At 42.5% G+C, this 16,827-nt stretch overlaps 1 protein-coding gene across 1 annotated transcript in view; it reads right to left on the minus strand.

Annotated features, from left to right (window-relative positions):
• The window catches only part of NF1 (neurofibromin 1), a 71,487-nt gene extending 59,225 nt beyond the window's left edge, over positions 1 to 12,262 (minus strand). The window contains exons 1-11 of the mRNA XM_057379435.1: positions 12,227 to 12,262; positions 10,922 to 11,065; positions 8,908 to 8,991; positions 7,014 to 7,204; positions 3,533 to 3,639; positions 3,213 to 3,280; positions 2,899 to 2,974; positions 2,229 to 2,386; positions 1,531 to 1,704; positions 1,228 to 1,350; positions 856 to 930 (exon numbers count right to left, since the gene is read on the minus strand). Coding sequence (XP_057235418.1) covers positions 856 to 930; positions 1,228 to 1,350; positions 1,531 to 1,704; positions 2,229 to 2,386; positions 2,899 to 2,974; positions 3,213 to 3,280; positions 3,533 to 3,639; positions 7,014 to 7,204; positions 8,908 to 8,991; positions 10,922 to 11,065; positions 12,227 to 12,262 — 1,236 coding nt within the window. The remainder of the gene's footprint in view (positions 1 to 855; positions 931 to 1,227; positions 1,351 to 1,530; positions 1,705 to 2,228; positions 2,387 to 2,898; positions 2,975 to 3,212; positions 3,281 to 3,532; positions 3,640 to 7,013; positions 7,205 to 8,907; positions 8,992 to 10,921; positions 11,066 to 12,226) is intronic.
• Positions 12,263 to 16,827: the final 4,565 nt, after the last annotated feature.

Raw genomic sequence — 16,827 nt, forward strand, 5'->3', positions numbered from 1 at the left:
AGCTGCTCACTACATCACTCTGCTTCCCAAACAGGCACCAGCTCTGAGATGTTCTGCACTCACAGGCACAGAGGGGAGTGGTGGATTTAAGGATACTGGATGCTAGAAAGAATACTTCAAAACATGTGCACTCAAATCACTGTGATGCATTCAACAAAATGGAAAACTGGTATTTTAAGTACTTGATAACATCTCAAAAGCTGTTATTACCCCACCACACACACTACCACATCTATTGTAGCACTTTCTCCCCTAATGCTTTTTTTTTTTCTCAAATATAGTGTTTTCATTACAATATTAGGATAAATTAAATAGAAAATGTTGTATATATTAAGTAAGGCTSGTTGCTCAACACTCATTGGCTCTATTTCCATACTGGTCAGGAAAATATTTCTGAACAGTGCAAAAATTAAAGTATAGTAACAACTGAAGATGAGCAACTGCATAGACTTTCAAAATATTTTCATTGTTCAGCACTTACTACCATTTCACACGATTTAAATCCCACCACACCAAACCCCTGAAGCAAACCACAGGGCCAGCTCTATCCCATGTCAATAAACTGCACACAGCAGAAGGTGGTGCATGTCCTGAGAGTGATTTCAGATATCAATATTTATCATMAAACCATAAGATTCATTTATCATTGTACATATGAGAGGTGCACTGGAAYCCAGGCTCTCACACTGGGACAGCAGAACAGATCTACATGTCCTTCCTTATTAGCAAGCAACTCTTGCTGCATGGACAGGAGCAACAAGATTTGGACTGATATCCAAATTGTATTTACTAAGCAGATATTAATCAGAACAGAAGCCCCCAATCACTGGCTGATGAAATACAGCCAGAACTTACATTTGTGATGATTCGGTGGAGTGAATTTACCAGCACATAATGAAATGTTGATGGGGAATTCTGTGCCAAACAGATCTACAATAAAAATACATAAAAGCCACTTARGAACATCTTTGTCTTTGCCATCTTTCTTATCACACTGAATAACATCCTGAAGCCTTTTTATTAAATTGACAAAGCTGTCAAATCTGAACAAGGGAAGCCTAATCAGCTGTGAAAAGATTTATCAAAACATGCAGGGATTTATTACAAAAGGGATATTTATACAGTTGAACACATTTATGAGCTTCAAGCTGCTGTTAGCACAGCTTTTATAACTGACAGGTCATCAATAGTATGTAGAGAATGACTTACCAGAAGCAGTGTTCTTACCTTGAAGTGTTGGTTATTGTGAGGATTTATGCGGAAGCARGAAACCAAGCAGTCAATCATCAGGTCTACATCTGCATTCTGATTGCCTCTTGAAAAAGGTTTGCTTGGGTTAAACAGCAAATTCTATGTAATTCAGAAAAAATACAAATATATAAATCAGATACCAAGAATATTCATGGCTACGTTCAATACAAAACTTTCCATTGAAAAACACTGGTATTCAATTAAGAAGAAATTCAAAGTTTACTTTATTACTTTAAAATTCAATTTTCTTCACTRCAATTAGGAAATAGAAATTTTTACCTTAAGATCTACAACCATGGACTGCACTAGCAGGAAAATGACAGAATTATCTTCCCAGTTGATGTAGGTAGATGCTTTGCACAGTTTAACACAAGCAATAGCAGCACTTTCAGTCAGCTGCCTGCTCCCACTGTGTCCTGCAAGGGCCTTCCTGAGATTGTCCAGGAACAGCTTCTGCAGAATTCAAACCAGGAAYAGTTAAAACCAGACACTCTGATGGCAAAAACCAACCTTATGCAGCACTCTGGAGAAATCCTGTCATTATTAAAGACATTCCCTTTGATTGATCTGGGGCAGCCACAATGGCACAAGAAGTGGTTGTTCTCTCTCAGCCACATCAAACTCAGCACATGTGAGTAACTGTGGAGCTCACAGCTCCCTGCAGACCCCAGAACCTCAGCAARGCTCAGTTTGCTGCTGGTGGAGGCAGAGGAAATCACAGCACAGAGATTCACATCTCCAAGGAGATGGCAAAGTTCTGAAATAACATTGTTTRGGACATACTATCTGTATGAATTACTGACAGTGAAAGAACATATGTAAGGTGAGAACTTAAAAAGAGTGCATAAATTTACATATGGAATTGCAGTGTGCTTTTTAATAAGGAAAGGCAAAATTAAATACTCCTGAAATACAGGATCAGCAAAACCAAGCATATCCTCTAGAAACCAGAGCCAGAATCCAGATATTTCCCTTACCTTGTTCATTTTAGTTTCCTCTACCACATCCTTTGCTATATCTTGGATTATCTCTGGACACAGGACCAGGAGGATGATCTGCAGTGGCCACACTGCAGCTTTACGTTTTGTGCTTTCAGCAAAGCCATCCACTAAGTCAAACAACTTCTCRGCACAATCTGCATAAAACATAAGCCTAAGTTCAAAACCAGTTTTAACTAAGAGGTAAAGAACAGGTATAAAAGAGCAGAGGGATAGTTCCACCTACACAGAAGGAAAGTTCTGGTTTGCACATTACTGACATGCTACTGGGGATCAAATGGTCTCAACCCAGTTAAAGACATTGTTTACCTGAAAATATAAATTCTCCTCTCTTTTTCACTAGAGACAAGTAAAGGTGATGTTCTCTAAGTTTTTATCCTGTATCAAGATGAAAAATATACATTTAAAGAGTCTCCATCTTTTGGGGTTTATTTTTTTGTGTTGTGAAGCACAAAATGAATCTCTTCTAAGAAAGGAGTCAGGAAAGAAAWGAGACAGGAACGTACCCTTGCCTGCCCTGACAAAGGCTGACAGAAATTTATTTATTTGCAGGTTGCACGAGGAGCAAARAGGGCAGAAAATGCAAGTGAATGCATTTGGGGGATGTCTGAGAAACCAACCTTGAACACTGTCATGTGTTATGCCTTACCAGCCATGTCAGTCTGGGGGGTTTGGTACAGCTTKGTGAATTCATCAGGATAGTTTTCCACCCAGTTCCAAAATGCCTGCATATAATGGAAAACACCTTTACATTCCACAGCTTCAACAGTTTTACTRWAATATGTATTTAAATGAAGAGAGGYTTCATTCTTWATTCTAAGCACTCAAAATTTCTTGCAAAACATATCTGCATYGAAGGGAGGAAGCAACTTCTATTTCATAGTAAATTACTGAATTGCARCTATTCCTAAACTGGGAGAAAGTCTGCAAAGAAGCAATGAAACAGAAGTATTGAACACTTACTTTTTCAAGACTGTTGATAACAGCTAACTGAGCTACTTTCTTAAGGGCTTTAAACTTGAATACAGTCTCTGTAAAGATAAAAGATTCCTGCATTTAGAACAGAAACTTGTTCTAAAAAGCAACACGTTATAAAAGACATTTGAAGTGTAAAGCAATTTTCAAATCAATGTTTTTATACTACTCAACTATTTTTAAATACTGCAAAAAACATGACTGGAGTAAAACAGAGCAATAAAACCCAGATATATCAATTGCACTGTGTCATCTCTGACTAACCAGGTTCAAATAGAAATATTTCAAAACACAGGCTCAGATCGTACCTTGCAAGAGTCGCTTGAGTTTTGAACAATCCACACTTATGTACTGTAAAAGTTCAATATCATGAACATCAGCATTATCTTCTGAACAAACAGTCAGTTCCTGCAACCTAAAAATACAAAAGAGAAATTTGTTTGCTTCATCAGATCCTGTCAGACAGGTATGAACCCACCTGTGAGTCTATACATTTCAAGAGCAGGGGAACGTTCCATAAACCGAGATAAACTTTTCCATATTTAGAAAGAAAAGACAGATCTTGTATGATTAAGAGTTAATATTACAGCCTTATGCCATCCTCATGCTGAAAATGTTGCTAGAAACCCAGTGATGAGTCTTAMAAGATGCCAGTACCTTCTGAGGATTGACTGTGCCAAAGATTTGCCTAAATCCTCCCATTATCCATTCCTGGGGCAGTAACTTTGTCATCTTTTCAACTRAACATTAAAGTCATGGACTCATGGCCCCTTTAGGCTATTGCTCCTTCACAGCAGGTCCTGCCCCAGGCAAGGTCTCAGAGTGCAGCAGGACATCACTGGAGTGAGCTACAACCACTCTTGGTCCATGTTTCTCTGGCCTGAGCACACAGGATGAAGTTTAATCACACCAGTTTAAACACAATGGCATCTTTTCACACTTGTGTCTCAGTGAATTTAGTCAGCATCTCGCAGACACCACGCCACTAATCACCAAAGTGTATGTTCCCACAAATTTGGGACTGCCATGGCTCCTTCCAAGGCTACAGATGTGTTTCAGACATGGAATGTGATTTCTAGYACTAGACACAAAAGCAGTTCTTCATGTCTTCAGCGCCAGGGAAACTTAACAGCCCTCACTGGGAATGGGAAGGTCCCCACTGCTGTGCTTTTCATGCCAAAAATCCCCCAGCTGCTGTGCAAGGCCCAGAAATATTCCTAAACAGGAAACYCAGGTCAGGGATCAGCAATGCTGAGTGGCAGCAGGCTGACCCCTGTGGAGACCAGCAACAATTGGTCAAACATTTAACTACTGCTGTACAAGGCAAGGGAAAGCAGGTTAAGGGAAAAGCACTCTGCTCCAGCTCARAGGAGGGACCTTTGGAGTTTGGGGACAAACCATGCTACACACATACAAATACACACAGATCCAGGGACTAGATTCAAAGATTCTCAAAATAATTCAATGGACAAGTGCTTCATATAAAAGGAGCAAAAGGAATTGTTTCCATTTCCATAAGCAACAAAACACAATCAACCTACAGAGTAAAAACCACATCCCCCACGCTAACTGCCAAGTCAATGTTCTTGAAATAGAAGTTATTAAGGGCTCTGTAAAAACTTTGAAAATCCTTTAAATTTCAAATTACTCAAGCAATCTAGACTGATTGATAGATAGATAGATTTCTTAAAGGCAATCATTTTCCAAAGAATTATATAAATATGTAAGGAAAATATAAATCTTTGTTGCAATTGAATTGGCTCACTCACTGCTATGTGACCATGTAAGGCTGCCCAAGCTCCACTTCTAAWAAATCAAGAATGATGTCAACTGTAACACTGTGTGACAACAGCTAAGCTACTTCAAGCACCTTTCAAAAAACATCAAAGTATTTCAGTAATAAAAGGCTTAACACACCACTCTAGTGGACTGACAAATGCTGAAGCATCAGAAGGATCTGGAACAGAGCAAAGAGAGCAAAGGATAGATGGAAATTTTGGGCCTGTCTCTCTTCTTACTTAGAAAAGCAGAAAATCCAGTTATTTTTACAGTAAATGTGCTGTGAAACTCAAGTCGGTCAGAAGACAAATGGGTCTTTTCCAACAACTAASGAACAGCCCAGCTGTTTGTCCCCCTCAGGCATAAAACAGATTTAACATAAAATCTTCCTAGCAGGAAAACAGCCATGGGGCTCCAGCAGAGCTGCGGACAATCACCAATTTTCATTCTAAATTTGTAAGTAAATGGATACTGATGCCTTAGGATTTTTAGTTTCTCTATTTTCATGCATCTGTATTCTTGTACTTCTCTAGTACAGCACTAAAACTACCGTTCTCTCATCTTTAGTCAAAACAATCCCTCTCTGAGCCTGAATCCAAGGACACCTCAGAGCCCCAAAATATGGAAACAACAGCGACTTGGGCTGGAGCAAATTTTGGGGTGGTTGACATCATCACCTGTAAAGATCATTGGAGAATTAAGACCCAATATATTAATAAGGCAGAACTCATAAAAGGTGAAGACCTCGTGACCCAATGTCCATTTTGGGTGTAGCCTCAGGAGGAGGCTTTGTCTGCCCTAATGTACCAGGGGCCTGTTAGGCCTGGATTAAAGTTGTCTATTCTCATTCTCTTAACTTTGTCTGGCCTCTAYTTCAGATTAGCCTGATTGATAAGGCATCAATACAACCATTAGCTTCACTTCACCATCATCCTTTTTTTTCCCAAGACACCTTGCACTCACAAGGTGAGTTTCCAGCTGTACTATTTTTCATTCACACTTTTGAAAGCAGATTAAAAAAAAAAAGCAATAAAAGCAGTAACCCAGGATGGAGATGAAACAGGTTTATTTGATAACCTGAAACCCAAGTTTTCAACCCAACCCTGAAAACCGTGCCAGGCTGAGGGTGTTCCATTTGAGAGTTCCCTGTTTGTAAGAGACTATACTAAGGATCCTTGACTGTCTCACGATCATTGACTGAACACCCCAAAAAGGAGAACCCCGAGGGGAAGAAAAGGTGGACTCTTTGCTTAAAGGAGTCTGAGCCTGATCAAGGTGGGGTGACTGCCAGATTTCCAGCTCCTGGACTGGCAGGTACAGCGGGTCCACCATGGATGACTGCTCTGTTTAAAGAGAGCGGTGCGACCTCATGGATGGACATTCTCTCCCCACCGCTCAGCTGATCTTCTCCATGCTTCACAACTTTCCATCAGGTTTCCATGCTTCACAAGTCCATCAGGTTTCCATGCTTCACAAGTTTCCATCAGGCTTCCATGCTTCACAAGTCCATCAGGTTTCCATGCTTTACCCTGACTTGCTGCCACATGCTTTCGGGGGGGGAGTCTGAGCCGGATCAAGGTGGGGCCAGATTTCTGGCTCATGCTTCACAACCCCCCCCTGGCTTTCAGCCACTCGCTTTCAAAAAGACCATAAAAAGTCTCCCTGAGAAGACCCCGATGGAGTTCTCTCCCGACGGATGCTGGAGAACCCTATGGAACCTCGGAGGATTCGTCGGAGCCGTTGGTAGCTATAACCCCACCCTCTCTCTCTCTCTTTCTCTCACCTTCTTCTATCGCAAAATATCCAAATAAATTATTCTTGATTATTTAAAGCATRTATATTTRCCCCTCGTTTTCTTTTGCACTCTGAGATTCTGACAATGAACCCTCACGAYTCCCGCTTGAGTTAAGCGGATCGTGACACTGTTAAAGAGCAGTGGAAGTGCTGGTGGCTGGCAGAGGCTGCAGGGAGCCAGGCAAAGCCTGTCTGTCCCTCAGCAGAAGGCAGTACCTGGTGGAAATACGGCTGAACACGGCGTTGAAGTTGTTGCAGCTGAGGGAGAAGAGCACKCCCGAGGCGGAGCTGCGCAGCTCGGCCGCGTGCTGGTTGCCCTCGCGGTACGTGTGGATGAAATGGCAGATCTCRGGCAGCAGCTGCTTCACCAGCATGGTCTCGTCCAGGCGCATGGTGTCCTTGGGTTGCTGCAAACAAATAGTGTTCCACTCAATTCTGTAAAGGAGGTAAAAGCTTGGGGAACCTGCCCTGAGCAGGCCCTGGATCCAACCTCCCACCCGCACAGAGTCCGCACAGAACGGCTCCTTCCCCTCTGAGAACATCCCATCCACTGCAGCAGAACCAGCCCACACCTTCAGAAACACGCAGGACACCAGGCTGATCAATCTTAGCATCCTTAGCATCCAATCTTTTGCATCTTAGCAAAACATCAAACTCATTTCCAAAGTAGCACATACTTCAGTCTGATAAATGCACCCCACTGCTCTGTGTGAAGTTTTGGGACAGCACTGCTTCTGCAGCTTCCACTGAGGGTTTTGCAGAACCCATCCTCACCTCTCTTTGCATATGGGCTTGGTCACTATATTGTGACAGCGAGTATTTGATATTAAAAAATGAACCAAAAAAGAGGTGCTTCTCCCTTGCTCTTGCCAGAAATTGTTCTATACGAGTCAAAAATGGCTTAACTTCCCTGCAAAAGAAAAATCTAATTTTTGCCAATTTGCACAGTGTGAGACATAAGGAAACTATTTACAAAAGAATTCAAAGTGAAACTTTGCTCTACTAARAGCAACTTTTAACAGAAGGGTCAGCACTAAAGCTTTCTAAAATTCTACCAATGAATTTTCCATAGGGAATTGGGAAGTTTCAGAGACTCCCACTTRGTTGACCTGAGTCCTGTTGCCATGAGAACTTGATGAAACATTGAGCAAGAAATCCATCTGAAGATACCACAGAACACAACACGCTTTGTACAGAGCTTTGGCTCACTCTGATTTAACATATTCTGCCTCAAATGGCTCTCAYTTGAAGTGACAGAGCAAGAAACATTCAGCACAATTTTAGGCTGTTGAAATATATTGATCTATCAGGAAAACCACTGTTTCAAACAATATGCATAGAGGAAGTATTTTAAAATAAGCAATTTCTGAAGTTAAAACTGTATTTTGACTCRATGCAACAAAGACAAAAAGTGCTGAAGAGAGGTCTTTTCCTCTGCTGTAAAAGCTGGAAATTGAATACAGCTTAAAAATAAAATCCCCCTCTTGTTAAAASAATAAACTGCAAATTTTGCTCTCGGTGAAGTTTGGCTTTGCAATTCCAGCTCAGCACAGTAAGCTGTACAACCAGCACTACTCTCCTCCCAAAGGGACCAGCAAACTGCCTTGCAGCAGCTCTGCCTGGAAACCTCAGACCTGGACTCCCAGTGGACATTTGGACATGGTTAAMTAATGTAATCTAGGAAACACCTGCAAAAATCATCTCTAGAGTAGTGGCAGCAAAGTTTCTGCTGTATATAAAAGCACATGGAAAATTACTTCAACAAATCAAAGTTGCAAAACGTTTAAAGAAAACTCAGCACTGTATGCTGAGAACTAAGTAGCACAAAATGAAAAAATTGTACTGAATTATCTGCTACTTTTAACATGAAAAAAAGATCACTAATTTTAGGCAATAAAAAGCACCCTCCAAAACATTAATRTATCAATTACATCAACTACTTACATTTATAGGAAATTTTACTATTTTTTAAACGGCATTAATCTTACTTTGCTCTAAATCTGCTGAGTTTTAAGTTTAGTACCAGTAATAACAGATATACAAGCATTTGACTTGTACTCTCCAACCCATTTGATTCCAACTTAGCAATTGCTTATGCAAGCCTACTCACCCCTGCCAGACATTTTTCCAGTGTATCCAAGATTATCAGCTGAGATAGATATAAATTCTTTTCAGCAGTTTCTCCAAATATTCTCTAGAAGTAGAAGGGATATGGATTCATCTGAGACACAGATATTTGACTTGTAATACATGAAAGTGAAGTAGAAAAGTGGCACAGTAAATTATGGCTCCATTACTGCTCTGATTTGGAGTTTAGACACAAAGTCAGCAAAAATCAGATTAGAATAGGAACTAAAGCCTTATCACTAAAGAAACATCTTTGTCCAGACTACAATGCCAAACATTAAAAGGAACAAACAGTCCCCACAAAGTAAGACTGGAGGTGTCTTGCAGCCCCTCACCTCTGCCAGGCCCATCAGCTGCTCAGAAATGTAGGTTCCACCTTTCCAGAACCTATTTTGGTATCAATTGCTGCTGACTCTTTTCCAGTTACGTATTTCACTGCCAACAGCTTAATAGAACGGCTGTTGCAACAAATCCCTATCAACAAGCTTATTACTGTTGCAAAATTTAGCACAGATCACAGGAAGAAACACATGAAACCCTCCCAAAAGATGCCCTAGTGCAGACATGGGAGGAAGGCAGGATTCCCTCGGGTGTTTTCAGCCAGYACCCAATCCTGTGCCAACAACAGGCAATATTAAGACAGCAAAATAAAGCAGAAAAGATTCAGCTGAAAATACATTGGTACAAMTGCCCACAGACAGAGCACCTGTCAGAATCACCCAGAGAAGTTTATTTTACCTCACGGAGGGGTGGCTCACCTAAGCCCAGGTTTCAGCTGAGACTATCTCTGAAACCAAGACCACTGTGACTGACATTCGCTTGTCTTATTTCAGCTACAGAAATCCTTCTGAATTATTGCTGATTGCCATAGAAGCTGAGACCATCACACATGACAAACATTCAAACTTGTTCCTCAGGGCAAATGTTGACTTTTAAATTGACACTTTTAGCTAGGTCTATACACTCAAAATCTATGTATCATACACAGAAACTTCTTTTAACTGTAAAACTGTAAAACTATTTATCAGCCGATCATCTTGCACATCAACATGTTCCCTCATGCCTGTAGAGTTTAATTAAAATAAATTCTCTCTCCAAAGGGATTACAGGTAGCTTTAAGCAGCCTAAAACCCCCAGCAGCAAGGCAACCTATTTTCTCATTTTATCAGTGCTCTGCAGTTCCATAAGATGCACATCCCTGTACAACTGTCAGCCAAAGGCTCTCTCTAAACCATCTCTCTAAAACCATTAAAAGAAGTACTGCCACAGCTTAGACAGTTCTGTTACCTGTTTGGGGAGTCTTCAAATGATCCCAAATTACATGGATTCAAAACTCAGTGAACTAAACCTTTCTCATGACAAAGGCTCTGACTGAAATTCATCTGGTTCTTAAAAAATACATATATATTATATACACAGACACACAGTAAAACACCCACACAGCCTGGAAAATTCAAACAACCCAAATTTTAAATCCTTTTCCCTTTTTTCCCCCTCCTTCCTTTCCCAAAAGGATTCCTGGTGGGTCATGCTTTGGCAGGAGAAAAAAAATCTCCCAGTGGTGCTGCTCAGCAGCTCCTTTGCTGTACAGATGTTGCCCAAACTGCTTCCCTGCATCCCTGCTGCACTTTCCTATGGCAAACATGCTCCCACTTCCCACTGAGCTGGTCCTAGAACATTCCAGTAGGGTCTGGACACTGCTCTGAGCCCCAGAGCAGGGTTAAGAGCCTTTGTGTACCCTCCCAGGGAAATCCTCACACCTCCCAACAGAAGAGTCCCCTTAACWCCTTTGGATCTTTCTGCCCAAGTCCCAATGCCTTTCTAGAATTTGCCTCTGACTGGTGCTGCTGGAGAACTTCAGAACAGAAAATAATTAAATGTAAATGACAAGCAACAATTTGGCTAAATTTCAAGTAATTCTCTGCAGGTTGTTTAACACAAATAAATAACAACCACTTGAAAAAAATCACCGAACAATGGAAAATTAGAAAACTTACCATGTTATTAACATTTTTTAAGATAGTGGTGAGACCACTGATGACCAGGGAAAACTTGTACTTGGAAATGTTGATGAGACATTCCTTGTTGTGCTCCGTGCTGACTTTGGTGTGGGTGTTCTGCTGGCAAGTCTTTATTGGAAGCTACAAGAGATAACTGTTATAAGCTTTTTCACATTGAAATGTACAGCTTTAAATATGGGTTAAAAACTTGTGACACACCAGAAACCACCTTGAAAAACATTCTACAAGASACAATGGCAAATGTATTCTTTCATCTTCTCTACATTCATCTTTCCATTAGTTATCCATAAAACAAAGTGCTCAAGTTCACCTGTTCCTTTTTCTGAATTGAAACCAAACCTCTATTTTGTGATAAATTTTCTACAAACTGAATGTCAAAGCAATCAAAAGAAGAAAAATGTAAGACAGAATTCTAAGAAAAGATTCTTTATTTTAAAACTGGGCTCATTAAAGAGCAAAAATCTTCCAAGGCTGATACCTGCAAGAATAAAATGCCTCTTGGAASCTGATGCAGTAGGTCCCAGAGTAGGTGAGCTGGAAGGCAACAGTTGTTCAATGTGAGTCCCCTGCTCTGTCACAGGACAGGACTGGCCAAGGAGGAACCAGCACGGATTCTGTGGCCCCCAGGGATGTGGGTAACTTTGGGGAACCCCCACAAACACCAGCAGTGATGAACCTCAGCCTCAAACACACTCAAAGCACCTGTGAACCCTATGTTAACTATCCCTGCCCCACCCCAGTGGTAAAAACTAGACCTGAAATTCATCTTTTCCCAGAAAGWGAAGATTCAGAGCGACTGCACAAACCCGAGATGTTCCTGCTGCTGTGTGAACACTGGGCACTTTGTTTCCAGCTGTACCCAAATTCTTCAGGGGTCACAAATGAGTCATTTCCCAGGCACACGCCCACTCCCCCTGCCCGCTGTGAACCGCCACATCTGGGACACCACTCTTCAGAAAACAATTGTTTTACTCAGGATTTCTATTTTTTAAAAGCAAACAAGTAAAGGAACATTTATGCCATTTGTATTTTAAAGTGTGACCTTGGAATTCCCTATCCATAGAAACTTGAATTGCTACTGCAAGTTATAACCAATTTTGCCTAGAAATGTGGATAAAAGTGTACTSTGACAGACAGCAACAGCTCAATGGAAATGCCATGGTGTAAGTATTTGTGCATTAGAAAAGATTATCAGAGAGAGAGAGAATTTAAGAGAAGGTAAAAGGAGGATTCCAAGGAATTACAATCAGCTTTACAGCTTCAAAGTGCTTTAAGAGGCACCTGCCAGGCCGGGGGCTCTGGGAGCACCTTCCCCATTGCCCCCCAGCCCCTGCTCTCKGCAGCCCCCTGACACCACTGTCTGCTGGGAAAAGTCCAAATGGCCAGATTTAAAATCCAATATGAATAAACACATTGGTCCAACAGTTCTGAGTGCACCACCAAATGCAGAGTGCTTAAGCCAGGCTGTCCCTGGGGAAGGGGAAGGAAAAGAGCCTCTGACACACTGTCCAGTTCAGATGCCATGGGGTGACTCCTTCTCTGCCTAAGCTGGGCATCAGTGTGGGTTCAAGGTCAATTCTTTTGCTACCACGGCCCAAGATCCCTATGGACATTGGCTGGGCTTTTCCTAACAGCATGGCTGACTCTTAATAAAGAACAAGGCTGGTCCTGGCGCAGCAGATCAGAGCAGAGAGCCCGGGGCAGCACAATTCCCTGAGGAGAGCTGGCTCTGGACACAGCCAGAGCTCCAGGAGCTGCAGCACCAGGACAAGGATTGAGACTCTGCCTGCAAAACCACCCGCAGGAACAGGTTCCGTGGGGCAATCCAGGTCATTTCCATCAAATCTGTGATTCCCTGGCAGTTTGGACTGCAGTGCTTTACAACAGCACAAGGCATTTCAGTGTGCTCATTTTACCCCTGGAAAAGCAGAATAAACAGCATTTATGACTCAAGCTTTGTTTTCACTGTCAGAATGTTATTTTTACAATTCATTTTTGGAAGTCATTGGTGGGTGATAGATACATTTAATTTAAAATTTCACTATTACTAGTGCTTTTTATTTGGATTTTCAAACCTCTGTGCTGACAGCAGCCGCAAAGCTTGATACCACTGAGTGCTAAAACACTTGAGAAGAGCCTCTCAAAGAAACTGTGTCATAGATCTAGTTCTGTGTGCTCCCATGCCAGAGAAACATCACATTACACACTTCTGGAGCTTCCTGCCACAACAGCCACTACAACAAGGTCACCTAGAAGTAAAACTGCTTTTTATAYTACCATTTAAAATAAGAAACTATACAAAAAGGAAATATTAGCACTGTTATTTTGGGGATTTTAATTTCTCAGCTCTTTCCTTTGTGYACTCTGACATGCTGGAACATTTTATTTCCCTTCACAGAATGCAGTGCCAGTGCTGAGTGACTGAAGAGAATCTACTTCAGGTCTCTACAAATCTCCATTAATCTAAACATTAGGGGGAAAAAGTTGAAATTTTACATTCATTGACTTTGATTTTATTTTAGAAAAAAAAAAGGAAATACTGACAAATGGTTTCCTGTAGAGCTATTTGAATTAGAAACAGAAATTAGAGCAYAAAGCTTAAATATAACTGGGGTTTCAAACTCTGAGCATATGCCCTGCTCTGAGCTCACCCCAGTGCAGCAAAGGGACAGTCACTGACCCAACTCACCTTGTGTCACCACTGACACAGGAAGCACCAGCCAAGGAGGCTGTGACTGCACTGGGCAGTCTAAGGCATTTGGGTCTAAATTTTGCCTTATTTCATGCAGTGGATAAAGACAAAATAGGCAGATGAAATCTGGAACCTTTATAGCTATCAAATTGTAAATCTTTGAGATGAAAAAAGAAAAAAAGAGATTTAGCGTGTTCAGGGTTTGTTTTTTTTTTTACTTATATCCAAAAATGTTCAGTTTAAGGAAACCTGCCTTGGTCATAGATATTAATTGTTTAGAAAAAATGGGTGGTTTTCATGGCTGTGAAGTGATGAGCATCTGTTTCAGGTATTCTCTAGTCTGAAGCAAGAAGGTGCAATCTCTGGTTAAATGAACATAGATATTGGTTTGGAACTACCACTACTGACAACCTGAGTGTCTGAAAGTTGTGCACTCAGGCTGTTTAGAAGGGCTACAATGAGCCGTGGATTTTGCTCTATTACTTGTAATTAATGAACACAGAGTAAAATCATCTCTATTTAGTCTGTAATTAGTAGTCTGGAGAAACACACAACATCTAGAAAAAGTCCCTAGTGCTGTCCTTAACAGCCCTCAAATACACCTAAGTYCATCCTTCAAACCATTTTCTTGGAACTTCTTCAGCAGACCATAACACACAGACATATTGGTGACAGAAAATCCCCACAGCACCACTCCATCCTCAGCATCAGCACTGTCAGAAACAGCCACAAATCCCTCAAAATCAACAGGCAGCTTCCTCCACTCTAAGAACACACACCTGCTAAAGAGGCACTGTCCAGGAAAAGAACCTCCCAGCTCAGTGAGTATTTCCATAGGAAAAAACAAAGGCAATTTTATTTTCTGAAGCTCTATATCCAAAATCACAGGGAATTCYACTAATTTCCAGGCTCTTTGTGCTACTACAGTCTAATTTTATCCTGTTCACCCCCAGTTTTGATAAATACAATAATGAGTACTGTGTGCAGACTCTGCTGAGAGCACTCCCCATGCTCTCTCTGGTTTTACAGGTACCATCAACAGTTTCTTCTGCTTCCCCAGGACAGCTCTGCAGCAGGTGAGGGCTCACTGGAGCACAGGGCACGACTGGCAGGAATTCCAGGGATTTATTCCGTGAGACAGGCACTGGTTAATTTACAAAACACTGCTTGCTGTCAGTCCGGGCCCACAGAATTGGACACACAAAAGCAGATTTTGGTTAAAGCAGCATTTATAACAATAAACAAGAGCAGACTGGTTTGCCCTGATTTCCCTTGTTTTCAATACAGATTAGCATCCTCTCAGCTTGCTGTTTCATCTTTTCTAAAATGAATKCAAGCACTCAACAAATGAATGAAAAGCCTGTCTACATCTGTAAATTTGGGAGAAAGATGGTTACACTTTTTTTCTTTGCAAAGGAAGGAAGAAACCCTGGAAAAGTTTGTCTTCTCCCATGCAGAAAAACCAAAACACAACAGACYTGAGCTGCCCTTCTTCCCCTCTTCACTCAAACACACTCCTGACATGCTAAGCCATGGCTCCTGGTGCTGAATTGAGAGGTCCTGCATTTAGGGCAGACACAGGACACAAACCCTCCCACCTGCATTAAMACCATTGACATAATGAGCATATATTCACTATATTTCGATACTGACAATAAGGTATTTGATGCATCTTATCACTATAACTCCAGTAATTCAGCATCTCAAGAATCAGAACAGCTTCCTTCCTTATCCAGAGAGGATTCCTCCCCTACACCTATCTGTAATCATGCCATAAAGAGTACAGAAAAATAATCCTGTTCTAAGAAGTTTGTAACTCCTAACAGATGTTGGCAAGCCAAATTCCACAATATACATAACAAAGCAAAGGAGAAAGCCCAGAACCTTTTAACACCAGTACATCAAGAAATATTTTCTTGCATTATTKGGAGTATTATCAGTCCTATGTTTTCTAAGCTTATGGAAAAATGATTTATGACTCAAGATAAGTGGGGGGGAATAAGGTATATATGCAAATATGTTTATAAAATATTGGAAAAATCTGCCTCAGTTTAATGTCAAAAGACAAAGTTTGATATTTTCTTTTTCAAAATAAACTTCATATAAATATAAAAAGGAACAGCCTGTTTTTCTTGCTGCAGGCCACATCTTTCTGCAGGGTCTGAAGCCCAGCAGCACTGAGGGACAGATACAGCACAGGAACAAGGCTCAATCTGGAGAAGCAGCTCCATGTTTTGATGGATTTACACCAAGCAGGGTCTCACAGAGCTGGGCCTCTTGTGACACAAAGGCTGCACTCAGTGTGGCAACATGAGACAGACRGCACAGGAACTGATCACTGAGCCTCAAGGGAGCTCCCACACGTCAGGAAAGCACCTTGGGAGTAGGGATGGAGTGTAAGCACTGAGCTTAGCCCCAATGAGAGTCACCCACCTAATCCCAGTAAGCAGTTCCTGCTGGTGGATCAGAGAAATATAAAGTCTAAGGCCAACAAATCCCTCTCTCTTCCATTCAGAAAATCCTTCTGCAAACTACTAGCACTGACTTTTGCAAGGAAGGAGATGCAAATATCCATCACTGTCACAGGAACCAATGGCTGGAAATCCCTGCTCACGCCAGAGTCATGCTGGCGGGGATGGGGATGGGATGGGATGGGATGGATGCACACCGGCATCGCCCTTGCACCGGGGGGCACAGGCAGCACCGCCGCTGCAGTGCCTCCAGCCCTYCTTAACCTCGTTCTCCAGGCTTTCCCTCCCGCCCGGAGAGCCAGATGATGTAAAGCAAGGACGTGAATTTCACAGGAATGTCTACGGGAAGCAGAGACACTTTGGGAGAGGCGGAGGGGCAGCATCGAGGGGTACCAGGCCCCTCCTCAGGGCCGCTGCCGGCACAAGGGACGGATGCGCCGCACCTGGAGCCGGCAGCGCCGGGACCCCCGAGCGGGGGAGCGCCGGGCCACCGAGGGGCAGCGCCGGCCCCGCCCCGGTCCCGCCCGGCACAAAGGGCGCTGGGACCCGCGGCCTCGGCCCCGGCACGGGCGGGGGGCAGCAGGAGCGGCGCTGCCACAGCCGCCCCCGCCCGGGAAGCGGAGCCGCTCCCCCGCCGCTCGCCCCCGGCCCTCCCCGCGGCCCGGGGAGGGGGACGCGCCGCCGCACCGAGGGGCAGCGCCGGCCCCGCCCCGGTCCCG

This window comes from Malurus melanocephalus, unplaced genomic scaffold, assembly GCF_030028575.1.
Source record: "Malurus melanocephalus ecotype Western Australia unplaced genomic scaffold, MMel_1.1 scaffold_406, whole genome shotgun sequence".
Lineage (NCBI taxonomy): Eukaryota > Metazoa > Chordata > Aves > Passeriformes > Maluridae > Malurus > Malurus melanocephalus.